The sequence below is a fragment of the Embiotoca jacksoni genome, unplaced genomic scaffold (assembly GCF_022577435.1).
Source record: "Embiotoca jacksoni isolate LCO1_2020_lvr unplaced genomic scaffold, fEmbJac1.0.p SCAF_3, whole genome shotgun sequence".
Classification (NCBI taxonomy): domain Eukaryota; kingdom Metazoa; phylum Chordata; class Actinopteri; family Embiotocidae; genus Embiotoca; species Embiotoca jacksoni.
The window spans coordinates 21,109,111-21,123,582 of record NW_027185381.1 but is presented as its reverse complement, the minus strand read 5'-3'; the positions used below and the strand labels follow the sequence as shown (position 1 = coordinate 21,123,582).

At 40.7% G+C, this 14,472-nt stretch overlaps 1 protein-coding gene across 3 annotated transcripts in view; it reads right to left on the bottom strand.

The window, feature by feature from the left end:
- btbd11b (BTB (POZ) domain containing 11b) overlaps nucleotides 1-14,472 on the bottom strand; it is a 71,323-nt gene that overhangs the window by 4,586 nt on the left and 52,265 nt on the right. For 2 of the 3 annotated variants that reach the window (XM_069162132.1, XM_069162135.1), the window contains exons 3-11: nucleotides 13,406-13,610; nucleotides 8,866-9,018; nucleotides 8,450-8,615; nucleotides 7,518-7,607; nucleotides 5,226-5,327; nucleotides 3,349-3,442; nucleotides 2,907-3,042; nucleotides 1,089-1,309; nucleotides 796-974 (exon numbers count right to left, since the gene is read on the bottom strand). In XM_069162132.1, the coding sequence (XP_069018233.1) occupies nucleotides 796-974; nucleotides 1,089-1,309; nucleotides 2,907-3,042; nucleotides 3,349-3,442; nucleotides 5,226-5,327; nucleotides 7,518-7,607; nucleotides 8,450-8,615; nucleotides 8,866-9,018; nucleotides 13,406-13,610 (1,346 nt within the window). The remainder of the gene's footprint in view (nucleotides 1-795; nucleotides 975-1,088; nucleotides 1,310-2,906; nucleotides 3,043-3,348; nucleotides 3,443-5,225; nucleotides 5,328-7,517; nucleotides 7,608-8,449; nucleotides 8,616-8,865; nucleotides 9,019-13,405; nucleotides 13,611-14,472) is intronic. The other variant, XM_069162133.1, reaches the window with a different exon arrangement.

The following is a 14,472-nucleotide window of genomic DNA, read 5'->3' as shown; positions in this document are numbered from 1 at the left end:
TTGATGGTTCTGGTCCTCGTGGTTGTGCAAACAGCGCCAGGAGTCTCTGAGGCCCTCAGAGAAATGAGGGTCACTGGCCCCAGCCATACATCAACCAAGACAGAGACAAGGACTGACAGTGCAGCAGTCCACTGAAGCCTGGGATGGCCAGAGTTTATGAGTATATGAATGTAAGTGAAGGATACTGTTGGTATGGGACTGCACATGTATGAGAGTCTCTGCAAGTCTGCTTGTGTGTATAATTTATACGAGCGTGTGCGCACTCTCCAGTGGTCCTTTTCAGCAATGACAGCAAAACGCATCATGCCAGCAGGGAAATATTAAGCTGAGGCGAAACAAAGAAGACAAAACAAACAGAGGTGCCAGACAGTACAATGATGTACTGTTTTAGAGCTAATGTAGCCTACCAAGGGGATCATGAGCTTAAGTAATGAGACACGGCCTTGATCTAATTAACTGCAACAGAGAGGATTGTGGGCCTATCATAAATCATTATCATTTTAGGTAATTGATATTGAGTATGTCTCTGGGGCTCTGTCAGTCTCTGTGAGGCTGATGACCTGACTACGAAATGCCAATCATAGAAAACGTGAGGCGGAGGTGCAGCTGCTCAACAAACAAAGCAGACACATTTCAGACAAAAGGAAAGAATAATGAGGATGTGCATTGTTTGAATTTGGAGGTCAAAATGTAGCTTTGGATGAAGTTCTCTTCACTTTAGAACAGTTATCACGTATTCAGTGGCACCTAAAAATACTGAAATCCAATAACAGCAGACACTGTATAGTGCAGTACCTTGCTGGCACTGAGGATCTGGAACAGGAGAGGCAAGCCATGTGTGATGAGCTCCTCAGTGTACTCCTCTTCCTCAATGGAGCTGAACTCTTTCAGAAGGCCCTGGATGAGAGGTCGGCGGTGCTGATGGAAACATGTACGCAGAGACTCCATCCAAGTGTGCAAAGTCCACGGGACCCCTGGGAAACAGTTTCAGAGGTAAACACGCATGTAACAGATCAGACACACACAAGCACAAAGATGTCTGCAGAAAATGCATGCACATGTTTCAGAGAGTGTTGACAGAAACCCACCGAGGCTCCGTATATCTATGGTGATGTCTACGTGTCCATGTTCTGAACTGTGGTACATGGCTTCTTTCAGGGCTTTAAGTTTGGCCTTTCCAGTTCGGATCAGGTCTATCTGAGATGGGCTTCGACCTTCCAGGTCAGAACCCTCGGCTAGAATCTCTTCCAATGACAAGACGTCCCCTTTCCCTTTCTCTGTGTGCGACAACAGCTTGCGAAACACATTTCTAAAAGAACAAAAGCACAGAAAAACAAAAACAAATTCATTTGATTAGTCAGCACAGATAGCAGGACTCTATTTAATTGCTCTTTACGGAATATGAGTTTGGGTTTCCAGTCCGGTATCACAAGTGGTGCCAAATGAGGAAGGAAATGGATGCATTTGTATTAATAATATAATTCAGACTATTTTGAAAGTGATAGGATAGGCAATGAATTATAGTCACTACTGTGATAGTCCACTGGCAATCTGAAATTAACTGTCTCAGTTTGGATAGCCATTGCTGCATATAGCTGCGTTTTAATTAAAAAGTATGGTTGGATAAACAAATGCTTAGTGCAGGGGGAAAACAACAATAATTGAATGCACATAGGCAGTATTTGTCTGGATAGGCTTACAATATATTATATATTGTAGAATGGACAATACAATATATTAAGTGTTAAATAGCTGTAACTGACAACAGGACATGAGCTATTATGTACCAGCCTTTGAGCTTACCTGTAAATAGTTGGGGCATGAATAACATATTCATTTGGATTACATCTCAAAAAAAGGAAAAGAAAGACAAAGCCAGAAAAACACTGGGATCATATAGCAGGTTTCGTGGGAAATGCACAGCAAGCAAATTAGAGATTAACGCTTTATTGCAAGAAGGTTCCTGGAAACAACACATTTTATAATAAATGTAGTATAAACATAGGTAGATTGATTGGCAGAAATGGAATATAATCTATTGATAATGATGTTACATTGATGTATAATGACCATAAACGAAGAATCATTGTGTTTTGTGTATTTCAGAATGAGCCCTTTATATCGACATAATGAGCGGGTCTTCTTCTACGGAGCTCGCCATGTTCAACCAACATGTTTCTACAGTAGCCCAGAAGGGACAAACCAAAATACTAGTTCTAGAGAGGGCCTTCTGTGGTTTCCCCGAGTTATGCAGCCATCATAGATTCTCCTACACACTAGGAAGGGTAGGGAGTGAGGCGAAGGGGGCTCAATTGGTTGCAGTATGCAACCTCACCACTGGATGCCAAATTTTTTTATAATACGTGCTTTTTCAAAGTCTTCGTGGGAGGACACAGAGGGACAGGTAGACATGCAGAAATATAAAATGTGTACACAGATAAGCCTATAAAATAAAACATTACCAAAAACCACCCTGTGTATGCTCTTATGGATTTTTAACGTATGGGCCTTAACACTTGAAACAAACTGAATGTGAATTGGACAAAAGTTTGAGAAGAGCAGAACAGTTATATCCAGAACTTTAGTTTCAGTAACGTGGCACAAAGAGACCACATTTACTGCAAGATGATTGTACTGACTTTTTATTTTCTATGTCTCTATATTGTGATTTGAAGAGAAACAGCCAAAACAACAGGAAAAGAACAGGAGTTTGGTCATGCAGTAAGCAAAATAATACAAATTAATTTAACAGCTGAGCTGTCAATGTCATGGACATGCTCTGTTGTGTTTGTGCATAAACAAGATTATATGCTGAGTACACAGTGTGAACTGAGCACACTCGTGTATTTTCTGTTTATTCGCTTGTCGGTGTGACGACTGAATATACATCTGTGTGTGTAATCTACCTGTGTCCGTGAGCTGCTGCCAGGCTGTAGGAATTCATGTCTCCCTCTGGCGCGGTAGAGATGCCATTACGATACATGGTTCCCACCATGGCGTCTGCCCCTCGTTCCAGCAGCAAACTCACCAGCTCAAAGTTACCTGCACATGAAAAACGACTGGCTCAATTTATACACAGACAACAAGATAAAACCAGAAAGAGACAGAGAGAAGATGAGAGTGAAGAACAGGTTTGATCATCTGTTCTGCAGCCATGCCTATATTGGTCTTTAGGTCACCATCCCCCCCGGGAAAAAATAAGCCTCTAAAGTTGTAACTCAGCCAGCAATCATACTGACAGTCAGGTGTTGTAATCAGCTGGGTATGGATGACCAGCTGCTGTTGTCAGCATGGTGTGGTATAGTTGGACAAGCGGTGGAGGACGGGAGTCCTGCTGTGTCTCCGTACCTGCAGCAGCTGCCAGCTGCAGCGGGGTCTCCGTGTAGTTCTCCATCCCGTCCTGCAGGGACCCCTCCACGTTGGCTTTGGCATCCAGCAGCAGCTGCAGGTGAAGACACAGGTGAGCATGGTAGGAGAGAGAGAGAGAAAGAGTACACAGTGAGGAGATGAGGACGAGTCAGTTGGCTGGTGAGCCTGATTTGAAGTCAGGTTGTGTCCATTTGAAGAAATTTTAGTTTTACACTGCTAATTTAAAATGCTGCCTGAACTGTACAGCCAACCTTTGGGGATTTTTGGGGAAAATTCACTTTCTTGATGAGAGTCAGATGAAAAGATTACCACTCTCACGCTCATAAATATGAAGCAAGAGCCAGCAGCCTCTTAGTTTAGCAAGAAAGAGCCAATTACGTAATCCATTTTTACTTTCAGTTTTTTATGTGGATTAAAGGAATCATATACAACATGTTAATATGTAAGCATTAGAGATCTGGGAAGGCAGATTTTTGTTTTAACCTTTCAGCAGAGACAAGCTAGTGGTTTCACTTCTAACTTGTATGCTAAGCTTACCGTGTCCTGGCTCCAGTTTTGTAGACATGAGAGTGGTATCAATATTTTCTTTCCACGTATGCTGATGTTTTTATATGTAACTAAAACAATAACAACTGCAAGTCTAATTTTGGTAGTAGTAAGGATAGAACATATACTACAGAGCATGTTTATGTTTGTCTTAATGTTATTGGTTTATCCCCTGGCACATTTGTTGGGATTCCTGTAAAGGTTGTTTTAGTCACTCAAGTGTTTTTAACACCAAAAATGCAAATCTTAAAAACATTGCAATAAAAAACACAGAAATGTGCAAACCTCCTAGTTACACTTCCAACATTTATTGTCCCATTTTAACCTGTTTAAGGGGCTAAATTATAATATATGAAGCAGCCAAAATTCAAGATCCTGTCCTGCCAAAGGCTTCCCCAGTCTCACTGTCTTTTGTATATTAATTAATAAAACACTGATGCACAATGTAATGTACTAGTAGAATTAAAAGTCTTCCCTCTTTTGCCCAAACAATGCTTCCAGAAATCCCTCTTTTTATCTGATGGATTATTGCTCTTTCAGTTCCTCTACTAAAGTTGAGTTTTTAAAAGTACAAATAACGATACATATTGGTTAAAAGATATGTATCATTAATACAAGATATAGCAGATCTAACAGGGGAGCACTATCTTTTTAAAACTGGGAGAAGGATCTGATCCTAAAATCCTAATTTTGTCATCTAATAATAAGAAAAAGGACTTGCATTTAAAATTAATATCTTGTGCGTGAAATGAGTAAATATTCAATGACTACACATCATTTGATTTTGCTCAAAATGTAATCTTTTTAACTTCATTGTGTCTTTTTACCTGATGTCCTCAGAGACCAAAATGTTGTGTCACACAGCTTAAACATTTTCCATTACAATTTAATGATTTAAAATCCAATGGACAGATCACTTAGGGGGAAAACTGAATTAGTTAAATGAGTTCGATAACATTTCGGCTGCTGTTTTTTCACTTTCCACTCGCTAACTGCAGTCTGATCTATTTGCTCAAAATAAATATTTGACAGGCGGAAATCATGATCTGACCCAAAGTGTGACTGCGTAAATGCCATTTTCTAAAGAGAAAAAGATCTCATTGTACATCACAGAAATAGCATCTCAATGATTCTTTAAAAAAATTTAAATATAAAAAAGAGATTAAAAAAAAAGTTTGTAGTAGAAAACCATTATCATCATCACCACCGACGAGCTTTGATGACAAAAATGACAATGATGACCAACCATGAGCTGAAGCACAACAAGAGGTCATGATGAGAGAATCACAGGTGGGAGAGGACGTCACTACCTGCACCACAGGCACATGTCCGTGTAACACAGCAAAAGTGAGAGGCGTCGCCTGCCGCGTTTCGGGAAAGACTGAGGGGTGCTTGTGCACTGAGTTTGGCACCTGGGGAAGGGACACAGGTAGGTGGGTTGGGTAGGTAGGAGGGAGAAAGGTGAGGGAGAGAGATACCAAGCCATTAAAACTACTACATGGCCTACAGAGCACAAGACAAGCAGCTGCAGGGAGTAGAGAGGGGCACAGGAAGCTCTACAGGAGAAACTAGAGTAATTAACCAGGAACCCTGGGGCTGCAGAGGGCATCCTGTCACTGTGTTCGCCTTCTAATGAACACAATGGATTGATCTGTCTAGTTTGGTCTTGTTCTAATTGTTTCACTCTGTTGTTTTCCACCCTCCACTGTGGCTTTCTCTTGACAGGGCTCTGACCTGACCTCTCTAAGGCTCATCTCTCCGGTCAGGCCAACCAAACGAATGTGTGGCGTACATGAGACACTGCCACATGAACAAAGCACAAAGGCACATATTTTTCTTGAAGGCTGCTTTGGGGAAAAGGCAGCTGAGAAACAGAAGAGACACATGCAGATAAAACTCTTCATAAATTGGTGGTTATTTTGTTGTAGGAGTCTGGTAACCAGAAAAATACACAAGACTTGAGCACTTCGGAGGGTAGGATAAATAAACACTAGGTACATGTGGAGTGCAGTACTGCAAAACAACACAACAAACATGTGTTTGTGTATTGTAGATACTGTGTATCAATAACAACTACATCTCTGCAGCAGTTATTACCAGATAGAGAAGAGCTTTTCTGTTGGGACATCCTTATATAATAACTGCCAGGAGGATGCGGAAAAAGCACTTGTTTACTGTATTTCATCCATTAATGCAAATAAATCCACCTACACTGTAGTCAGTAAACAGAGTATAAGCTGACCTTGAAGGGTTTATGTCTCCCCTACATGCTTCACAAATGATCGACAGGTCCTTCATTATTTCAAGATTTATTCCCCTTTTCTTCAAGCTGGTCCCCCTAAAATTACATGGCTCTATGTTAGCATTTGTGAATACACTTTTGGGTATTTTGGGAACTCATATATTCTACATGTTCCGCAAGAAGCCCTCGGTATCCCTTTCCCTTTCGGTATCATTCTTTTTTGCTGAAAATTTGAATTTGAATGTTAGAGTCATTAATAATTACTATTACTTTAACCAGTAGGTACAACATGTATTTCTCCAGTTCACTCTTTTGTTCCCCATCTTTTCTTCTTCTCTACTTACATTTAAGTAATAGAAGAAACCATGTTTTATTGGTACCTGCGTCATACAATGAAATCACACTGTAGATTTCTGGCTTTATCGTCTCTGAGCTGCTGAAATAATCAAGAAACAGAATTCTTATTTTACAAAAATGTAACCATATTCAAATCCAGTTGCATGAAATGAATCTGTAGGTCTTTATATTATGCTTCGTGTTTTGTGCTTTGGCCAGGGGTCACGAATGCAGCGGACTACAAATCAACTCTGACACAATAGCTGATGGGACATGTTGTTGCCGAGGTGACTAACGAAGATCGGGATCATGAGGCTTAAACCGACTGTCCTCTCTGACGTCAGCGGAGAGTCAAAGGATGCCATCTCGATTCTCTGCATACTCCGTGAGGAATTCAGTTTGCTTTGAGTCAGCCGATCTCTCTCTTTTTTTTTTTCCCTGACAGAGAAAAAAAAGTACTCGGCAGCAAATTTCTGTGTCACGTTTCACGCTCTGAAAACTCAAATGCAAATTAGTTTCATTGTACAGGAGGACAGTCGGCGCCTCATGATCCTCACCTCAATACATTTAGCAGCATGACGCATGGGAGAGAACAAAAGGAGATGACGGGTGACGTGTTTGGTTTTCTCTAATTCAAACCACACAAACAATGAAGTTACATAAATGCTTCCGGTTAAATTATTGTAATCCTATCATTTTTTATATGCATATAAAACTGTACAAACTGCAAAAGTTGAATAGTCATGTAAACATCTCTCTCCTGTCATAAAATGAACTCCTCCTCACCCAGGCTTCTGTCATAAATCTAATATATAAACAGTTCTGATGTCTCCCAAGGAGATCCCATTTTACTAACACTGTCAGCATTGATCAATGTGATAATGCAAAAAGATAAAACATAATCTAATCTAATAAAGGCAATGAGTACACAGTTCTGCTGACTCGGACTTCTGCCCAATGCCAAAAGCAGAGTAGCTGCAGAAACATTTTTTTTTTTTTTTTTTTTTTTTTTTTTACCACTTACCTCGCTGTTAATATCTGCTCCTGCATCCAGCAGCATCTGTACCATGGCCTCGTCTCCACGGACACAAGCGTACATCAGCGGGGTCATCCCCTACACATGCGCAGGTACAGAGAAAAAACTGAACTTTGAGTTAAAGGTACAATCTAATATTTTATTAAGGCACCAAATAGCATCACCAAGTCCTAAATCTTCCCTCCAGCTCACTGATTTCAAACACATTTCAAACATTTTATTTTTTATCGAGGGAGTGTTGTGTTCCATGTTTGAGATTCTGCCACAAAGTACTGTGAACATAAGTTTAATTCATAGCCTTTGTTTTTTTGTAATTATGTAGTACAAAAGCAGACTGATCTAAACTTATAACCATGACAGCTCTATCCAGGCCCCTTGAGTTTGATGAGAGCATTACTGCGCTATTGATCACATTTTTACAGGGTACCGTGTGAATCAATAAGACCTCTAAGCCATCTGGGACAGCAGCAAAGGCTGTCTGACAGAAACATACAGAAATCAACTCTATATTTGAAAGTTTCTGCTTAGATCAGCCCGCAACAAAATGTTTTCCCTTGGAAAATCACGAGTTACACTCGCAGTATTCCCCCGATGATTTACTGTACTGGAGGTGGTAGTCATGATATAATGCAGAGCTCCTTGGCAGGAAAGCTGCAGGAAAAATACGTCAGAATAAGATTTAATATGTATGACTGCCTTTTTGCCCAATAGTCGGCACCGTGCTCAAAGGTGAAGGAGCCTCAGTTTACCAAGCAAACAAGATACACTCTTCCACAGGCTGTGTATGTGTGTGTGTGTGTGTGTGTGTGTGTGTGTGTGTGTGTGTGTGTGTGTGTGTGTGTGTGTATCCATCTTGATGCGCGCTTGAGTATAAATGTGCCTGCATATGCATTATTTAATATGTTGACTGTGTCTCTAACCTGCTCACTCATGCTGTTTATACCATCAGGGCCTAGCAGGTTGACAGCCTGCTTCACCAGGTCCGTGCGTCCACAGCTGAGCATACGGAAGCCCAAATCCTGCAGGAACTTTGCCTCAGTAGAGGCAGCATCCAGTTTTCTCGAGGCACAGAAGCAATCATCCGTTCTGAAGGGCAAAGCAGACAAAAGTGATTCACATTGCAGGCTGACTGTTATGGCGGTTTGAAATGCGCCATATTTCCCCAAACACCTGACAAGTAGTTTTAACACTACAAGGAGAATGCGTGCGTGAGAAAAATGCTTGTCTTTCTCTGCTTGTATCACTGATATGTTTGTTTGTTTGTGGGTTCAGATGAAGAGGCTGGGCGCACGCACGCTCTACTGCCTCGAGGCAAGCACACTCCTCACAGCCGTACCGGAGCTGGCGGGGCTCACAGTCCACTCCGGGCAGCAGCAGCCGGGCAGCCTGCCGAACATCATCGCTGTCCACAGAGAAGCTGCGTCTGTGCTCCGTGTGAACCACGGCCACACGCACCCACTCCATCAGAGGCGGCAGGACCATGAACGGCCTGTAAGGGGAGATAGAGGCACATGAACAGACATACACTGAACTTCAGTCCAACTGGCTACTTAGTGTGCCCAGGCACTTGCAAGGAAAATCCACCTAATACAGAATTTGCATATGTTATTTTGGAGATATGTCCCAGTGTAGCAGAAGCTTGAAAGCAGGATGAACTCTGTCCAGAAAATGAAATCAAACCAGAGATATTCAAAAGTGACAAAATCTAACTAAGAAAAATGTTCACCACAAATCAGACCATAAATATTTGGAAAAACAAACAAAAAGCTGTTTCAGACACTGTGTGCCAGATTTTTACTTATATGCTTTTAATCCAGTCACTATCCAGCCTGCTCTGCTCTACAGAACTAAACCCTGTCACAGTAATGTTATAATACTTTATAATACTGTGCTGATGCGGTTGAAGGCTCATCTGGTGACACTACATAAACCCATACAGCGTAATATGCTATATAAACCCGCTTAATGCACTGCAACATATGCATTATACATTACAGGAGTTTCTACATGCCTTAGAAACACATTGTGTGGATATTATACCAGTCATATGAATTACATGTGTCATCATAATACTTTAGAAGGTCAAGTACTGCAATTGCTTTGCATTTAATCAATTTTACATGACATTATAGGGTCCCGTGATGGTGGTCTCTGTATACATAACATGGATTTACTGCATGACAACATACAGTATTCATTGAAAAGCTTGAGAGAGCGTGGCAGACATTCACAGCTGAACCTACAGAAGTTGCACAGAGGAAACATAACCACAGTCTCTCGGCTGGATTGCCAATGGGGCCCAAAAAGCCCCAGATTAATCCACATCATTTGGGCATCCATAATTTGAGTTTAAATTTGGTATAACTTGTACAATATAAACTATTACAGCTCCTTCATCCTCTGATCTTGATCTTGAAGAGACACTCAAAATCAAGTTTTCAGTCCAGAATTAATTTTTAGTTCATGTCGTGATCACTTGTTTTGAAGTTGTGTTTCATCAAGGTTCTATTTTTCAGTTAAATAATTAACACAGAGAAAACCTGAGGCAAGGGTATATTATTCCATCATCAACTGCACTGTAAGCTGTATAAACTTAGCGTTATCATTACGAACTGTAATTATTTTCTGTAATAATGGCTTGATCGCTCAAGCATAAAAAAAATGCCAGTAATTAACAAGAAATGCCCATCATTATTCCCTGATGCTGAAGGCTATAAATATGTAAAATACAATAACTATAAAGATGAATTAATTAAAAATCTCCTCCTCTGTGCTCCTCTCCCCCATTCATCCTGCATCAGAGTTTACTGCAGCCTCACGGAATCCGTATGCATGAAGATACATATGCATGATGTTACATTTTGACCTGCGTTACCATACTGACAGCATGTTATGGATATAAATACGGCCTTCTTCAACTTAAACAATATGCTGTCATACATGATGCAAAACATACTGGCACTACACATATTTTATGGGTGCAAAAAGTAAAGTGATTTTAGGAGACAATATGGAGACTGATATGCACTATTGTAATATCACCTGTGAATATGCATATGGGTATAACAAAAATAAGAACTAATTCCAGATATGGGCTTGAATGAATCTTTTAATAGTCTGTCCAATGTGACGTCTTTAAAGTACATATCTTTTTTAATCAGATCATGGCATTAAGTCTGATTTCATAAAATAAATATTTCATGCAGATAGTTTGACTGCTGCTGAATAAATTTGCTGGATGTGTTTTGTACGAGTTGTCACATACGATATCTACTGCAGGCATGTGATGAAACGTGTTCTGCTCTTCTGAGATTTATTGATCAATGATTCACTTTAGGATGTGTTAATGCCTGGACTGTCCTTGATACATGCTCAGCGCACATATGTCATTAATTTCAAATGAGCAACTTGTCACTACTAACTTAAGATGATGGGAGGGTCTTTTAAGAGTATATGCTAAGAACTGCAAACGCTTTTGTTTTACTCACTTCAAAGAAATCTGACCCCCAGCCATGTGCCGTTATTGGTTCCACAGACTTCATAGAAGCAGTGCACAACACCTAATCACGTATAACGGCAATACATTCCTTCACAAGCCCAATGGAAACTCCAGTTCACAAGCAGTTCAAGGTCTGACTGTTTCCATGAGATGCAGCTCTTTTAAAAACTTCAATAAAGTGCAGAAATTCTTGAAGGATTTTTTTTTTTTTTTTTTTGGTCAGGTCTTTCCCTAATTTTCCTCTGGCATTGTGCTTAAATATGACTTAAACAAACATGTATAAATGTGATGTTGGTTCCGCACGGTGATTGGAGCTAAAGCAGACATGAGTTTGGACACTTGGGACACACATTAGCTGATAAATTGCTCCACTGCAGGTGATAAAGTCTGGATACCAGAGGAGGGCTGCTCTGGCTCAACTGCCAGCCCTGTTTCCTGCCTCTGCCTCAAGGTGACAGGGGTTTCCACCAAAATGTAGGAAATACAGAACACACGTCACGTAAAAAATGAAAAGAAGCGGTTCACAAAATCAGCAGAGAATTTGTTTCATGAGTAGAAAGGGCAAAGAAGGAGAGAACTGCTCTGTACTTTTCCTGACTTGAGGAAAAATGATTAAGTGTCCAAAAACTACAGGATGAGGGAATAAGGGAATTAACACCATGGAAACATTGCCTAATCCTTATGTCATTCACGCATAAGTCACCAACAGAGTCCTACAGCTGCCGGCTGATGATGTCTCACTACGTCAGCGGTGGTAAAATATCAATACTGACATGTGCGTGCACGCCCACTCACACAGCTCTCTTCCTGCCTCTGCTCAGGTCACCCAGAGGGCTCACTCAAGTAGCCAATAAGTCGACAATTCACTTATATAAAACTGCTTTCCTTCCAGAGGAAAACATCTGGTGTGCCATTTCAGGGCACAGCACAGTCTGCAGAGGTGTACAGTTGCAGCAGAATGAGCTCTGCAGTTCTGTACAGAGGGACGGTGTCTATAAGTTATAAGCTGAGGCGAAAAGGAGGACAGACGCAGGAGTGTAAATTGTGTATAACTGAAGGGATTTTCCACTTTTATTTTATACTATTCTCTCTGTTCTCTCTGTTTCTTTATTATTGTCTCAGTGAACATTAAAACTGCAATATATTTACAGTGGCAGAGTACAAAATGAGGTGAAAGTGTCTGATGGATTAATCGATACCAGATGCCTCCGTTTCTTTGCCTGCTTCTGTAATGGTGCTGTTTATAAAGTCTTTTTACACACACACACAAAAAAAGAAGCATTTTTGATAACTCAATCATGATGCGAGGTTGATACAAATACTAACAATTTTCTCTCTACCAAAACCATCAAATAATAAAAGCTTTGCAACTAATGCACTGTAAATTGTGCTGTATTTCCCATTTATTAGAAGCTTCTGGTACACGTCTTTGCTGGTGAGCTTGCTTCTTTTGCTATTGCAAAAATGTGAGTTTTATGTCAAATGCAGGCTGAACACAACAACAACATGCTGTCATCCAACTCCTCAGATCCTGATGGAGAATTCATCTGAAAAGTAACGTTGCAATTTGGAAAATCCAAACAATGAGCTGTCAGAAAATCTGTGGGGAACTCCAGGTTCAGGTAAACATTATAACTTTTTTCCTGCAACTCAATACAAGATTGTTGATCATAGCAGCTCTAAAGACACTGAGTAGAAATTGTATGTAATTACACCATTTCTCCAATTATTGTGATTCTGTATTTGAAAATTGGTGCAATCTATTTAGTGGCCTTTATTTTCAGTGTCCAAAGGGTCAAAACCCAGAATGTGTGTAGGCTGGTGTTATTCTTTATCACCAAAACCAACAATGCAATTTGTCTCAATCCCACCCATGATGTACACAAATACACAAGGGTTTCTTTGTTGTTCTATTTTTAAAAAGCTTTTTAAAGCTGGGCATTGTGTTTTTCTGCAAACGTGACTCAAACTAGAGAAAGCAGTGTATTTGTTGGGGACTATTTAATCCAGAATTAATACACATCAATGTACAACTATTGAGACAGAAAGGCAGTGTATGTAGAACCGGCCCAAAATGAAGAGAGCGTGCGGCACGCTGACGTGCTTTTATTAGTTTTCTGAGAACAAGCTCTATGACACAGTGCAATATTAGATATCAGAGTTTGGCTGAGAGTGTGGCTACAGATGCAATACTTGTTACCAGGATCAGTTTATTTTGGGGTTTGGTCTTTTAATGAGATTTATTGAAAAAAAAATATAGAAAAACACCAGACGGGGTGAAACTCTGTTAATCTCAGTTGTGTCTTCCACTGGTCTGAATTGTTCAGGTCCATCATCGAGGAATCTAGAGCTCCTTTCACATGCATTTGCTTCTCACCTCTCTGTTTGTAAGGTAACCTTGGAAGGCTCAACATTGGGGTTCTCCCACTCCATCTGATGGCAGTGCATGAAGTAACACAGCGTGTAGATGGCTTCGGGCGCCCACTGAATCACACTGCTCTTCTGGTGGATCGGTGTTCCGTTGTTCTGGTTCTTCGTATAGAGCGGCTGGAGGTGGTGCATGGCTCGGGACACAAGGTCGCCTACACAAACACGCAGACATGGCCGTACATACAGGGAAACACAAAAGGGAACAGGACAGTGAGAAAGAAAATTCACAGGCACACTCGGCAGACGAGGGAGAAGAGACAGGAATATTTTGAGCACATGGCCTTTTAAAAGACATCGGGGAATCATTCTCATTTCTTCCAGCCCCCTTAGAGTCCACTCTGTCAGGGGGAATCGAGAGTTTCCATGCAGCACAGTCAGAGAAAAGACAGGGTTTATCCCAGTCCTTTCTATGCATCTTACAGAGGTAGAGCAGGAGAGTAAGCCCGCCCAGGACTGCACTGAATGAAGAATAAATATTTATGGGTAAACATTAGCTACTCCAAGCTATTTCCCCTGCATAATTTGTCAGTACTTTAAGGTCATCCAGTTGGGCTTCAAAAATCAAAGCTTGAGAAGACTCTGCTGATAAAAATTTGAATATTCTCGAGGCAGGTTTTAAAAAGAAAGTAGCCAGTTCTTGGAAAAAGCATGCTCAGCCCCGTTTTTTTGGACCTTAGCGACAAGACAGATCAGAACGTCTTTTAGTGGAGCAAATTCACTTCATCAGGAATCAAAAGATGAAATGGAAGTCAGCCCATTCCTTTCATGCAAACATTACGACTGTGGCACCTTAGTTACTGATTATGCTTCTTGAAAAACAGCCCCGTGTTATTAAAGCATGGACTCAAATCCCATGTCACTGAGTTATTGTCAGGTTTCTGTCACTTCTTCCTGTCTAGACCCACTGCAATGTGAGAAAATGGAATGAAATTCGGAAGCGGGGTCGACCTAAAAAAGCACTCTGTGACATTGTTCTGATCAGTTTCATACTATTCGAGGCACAAAAGTAATTGA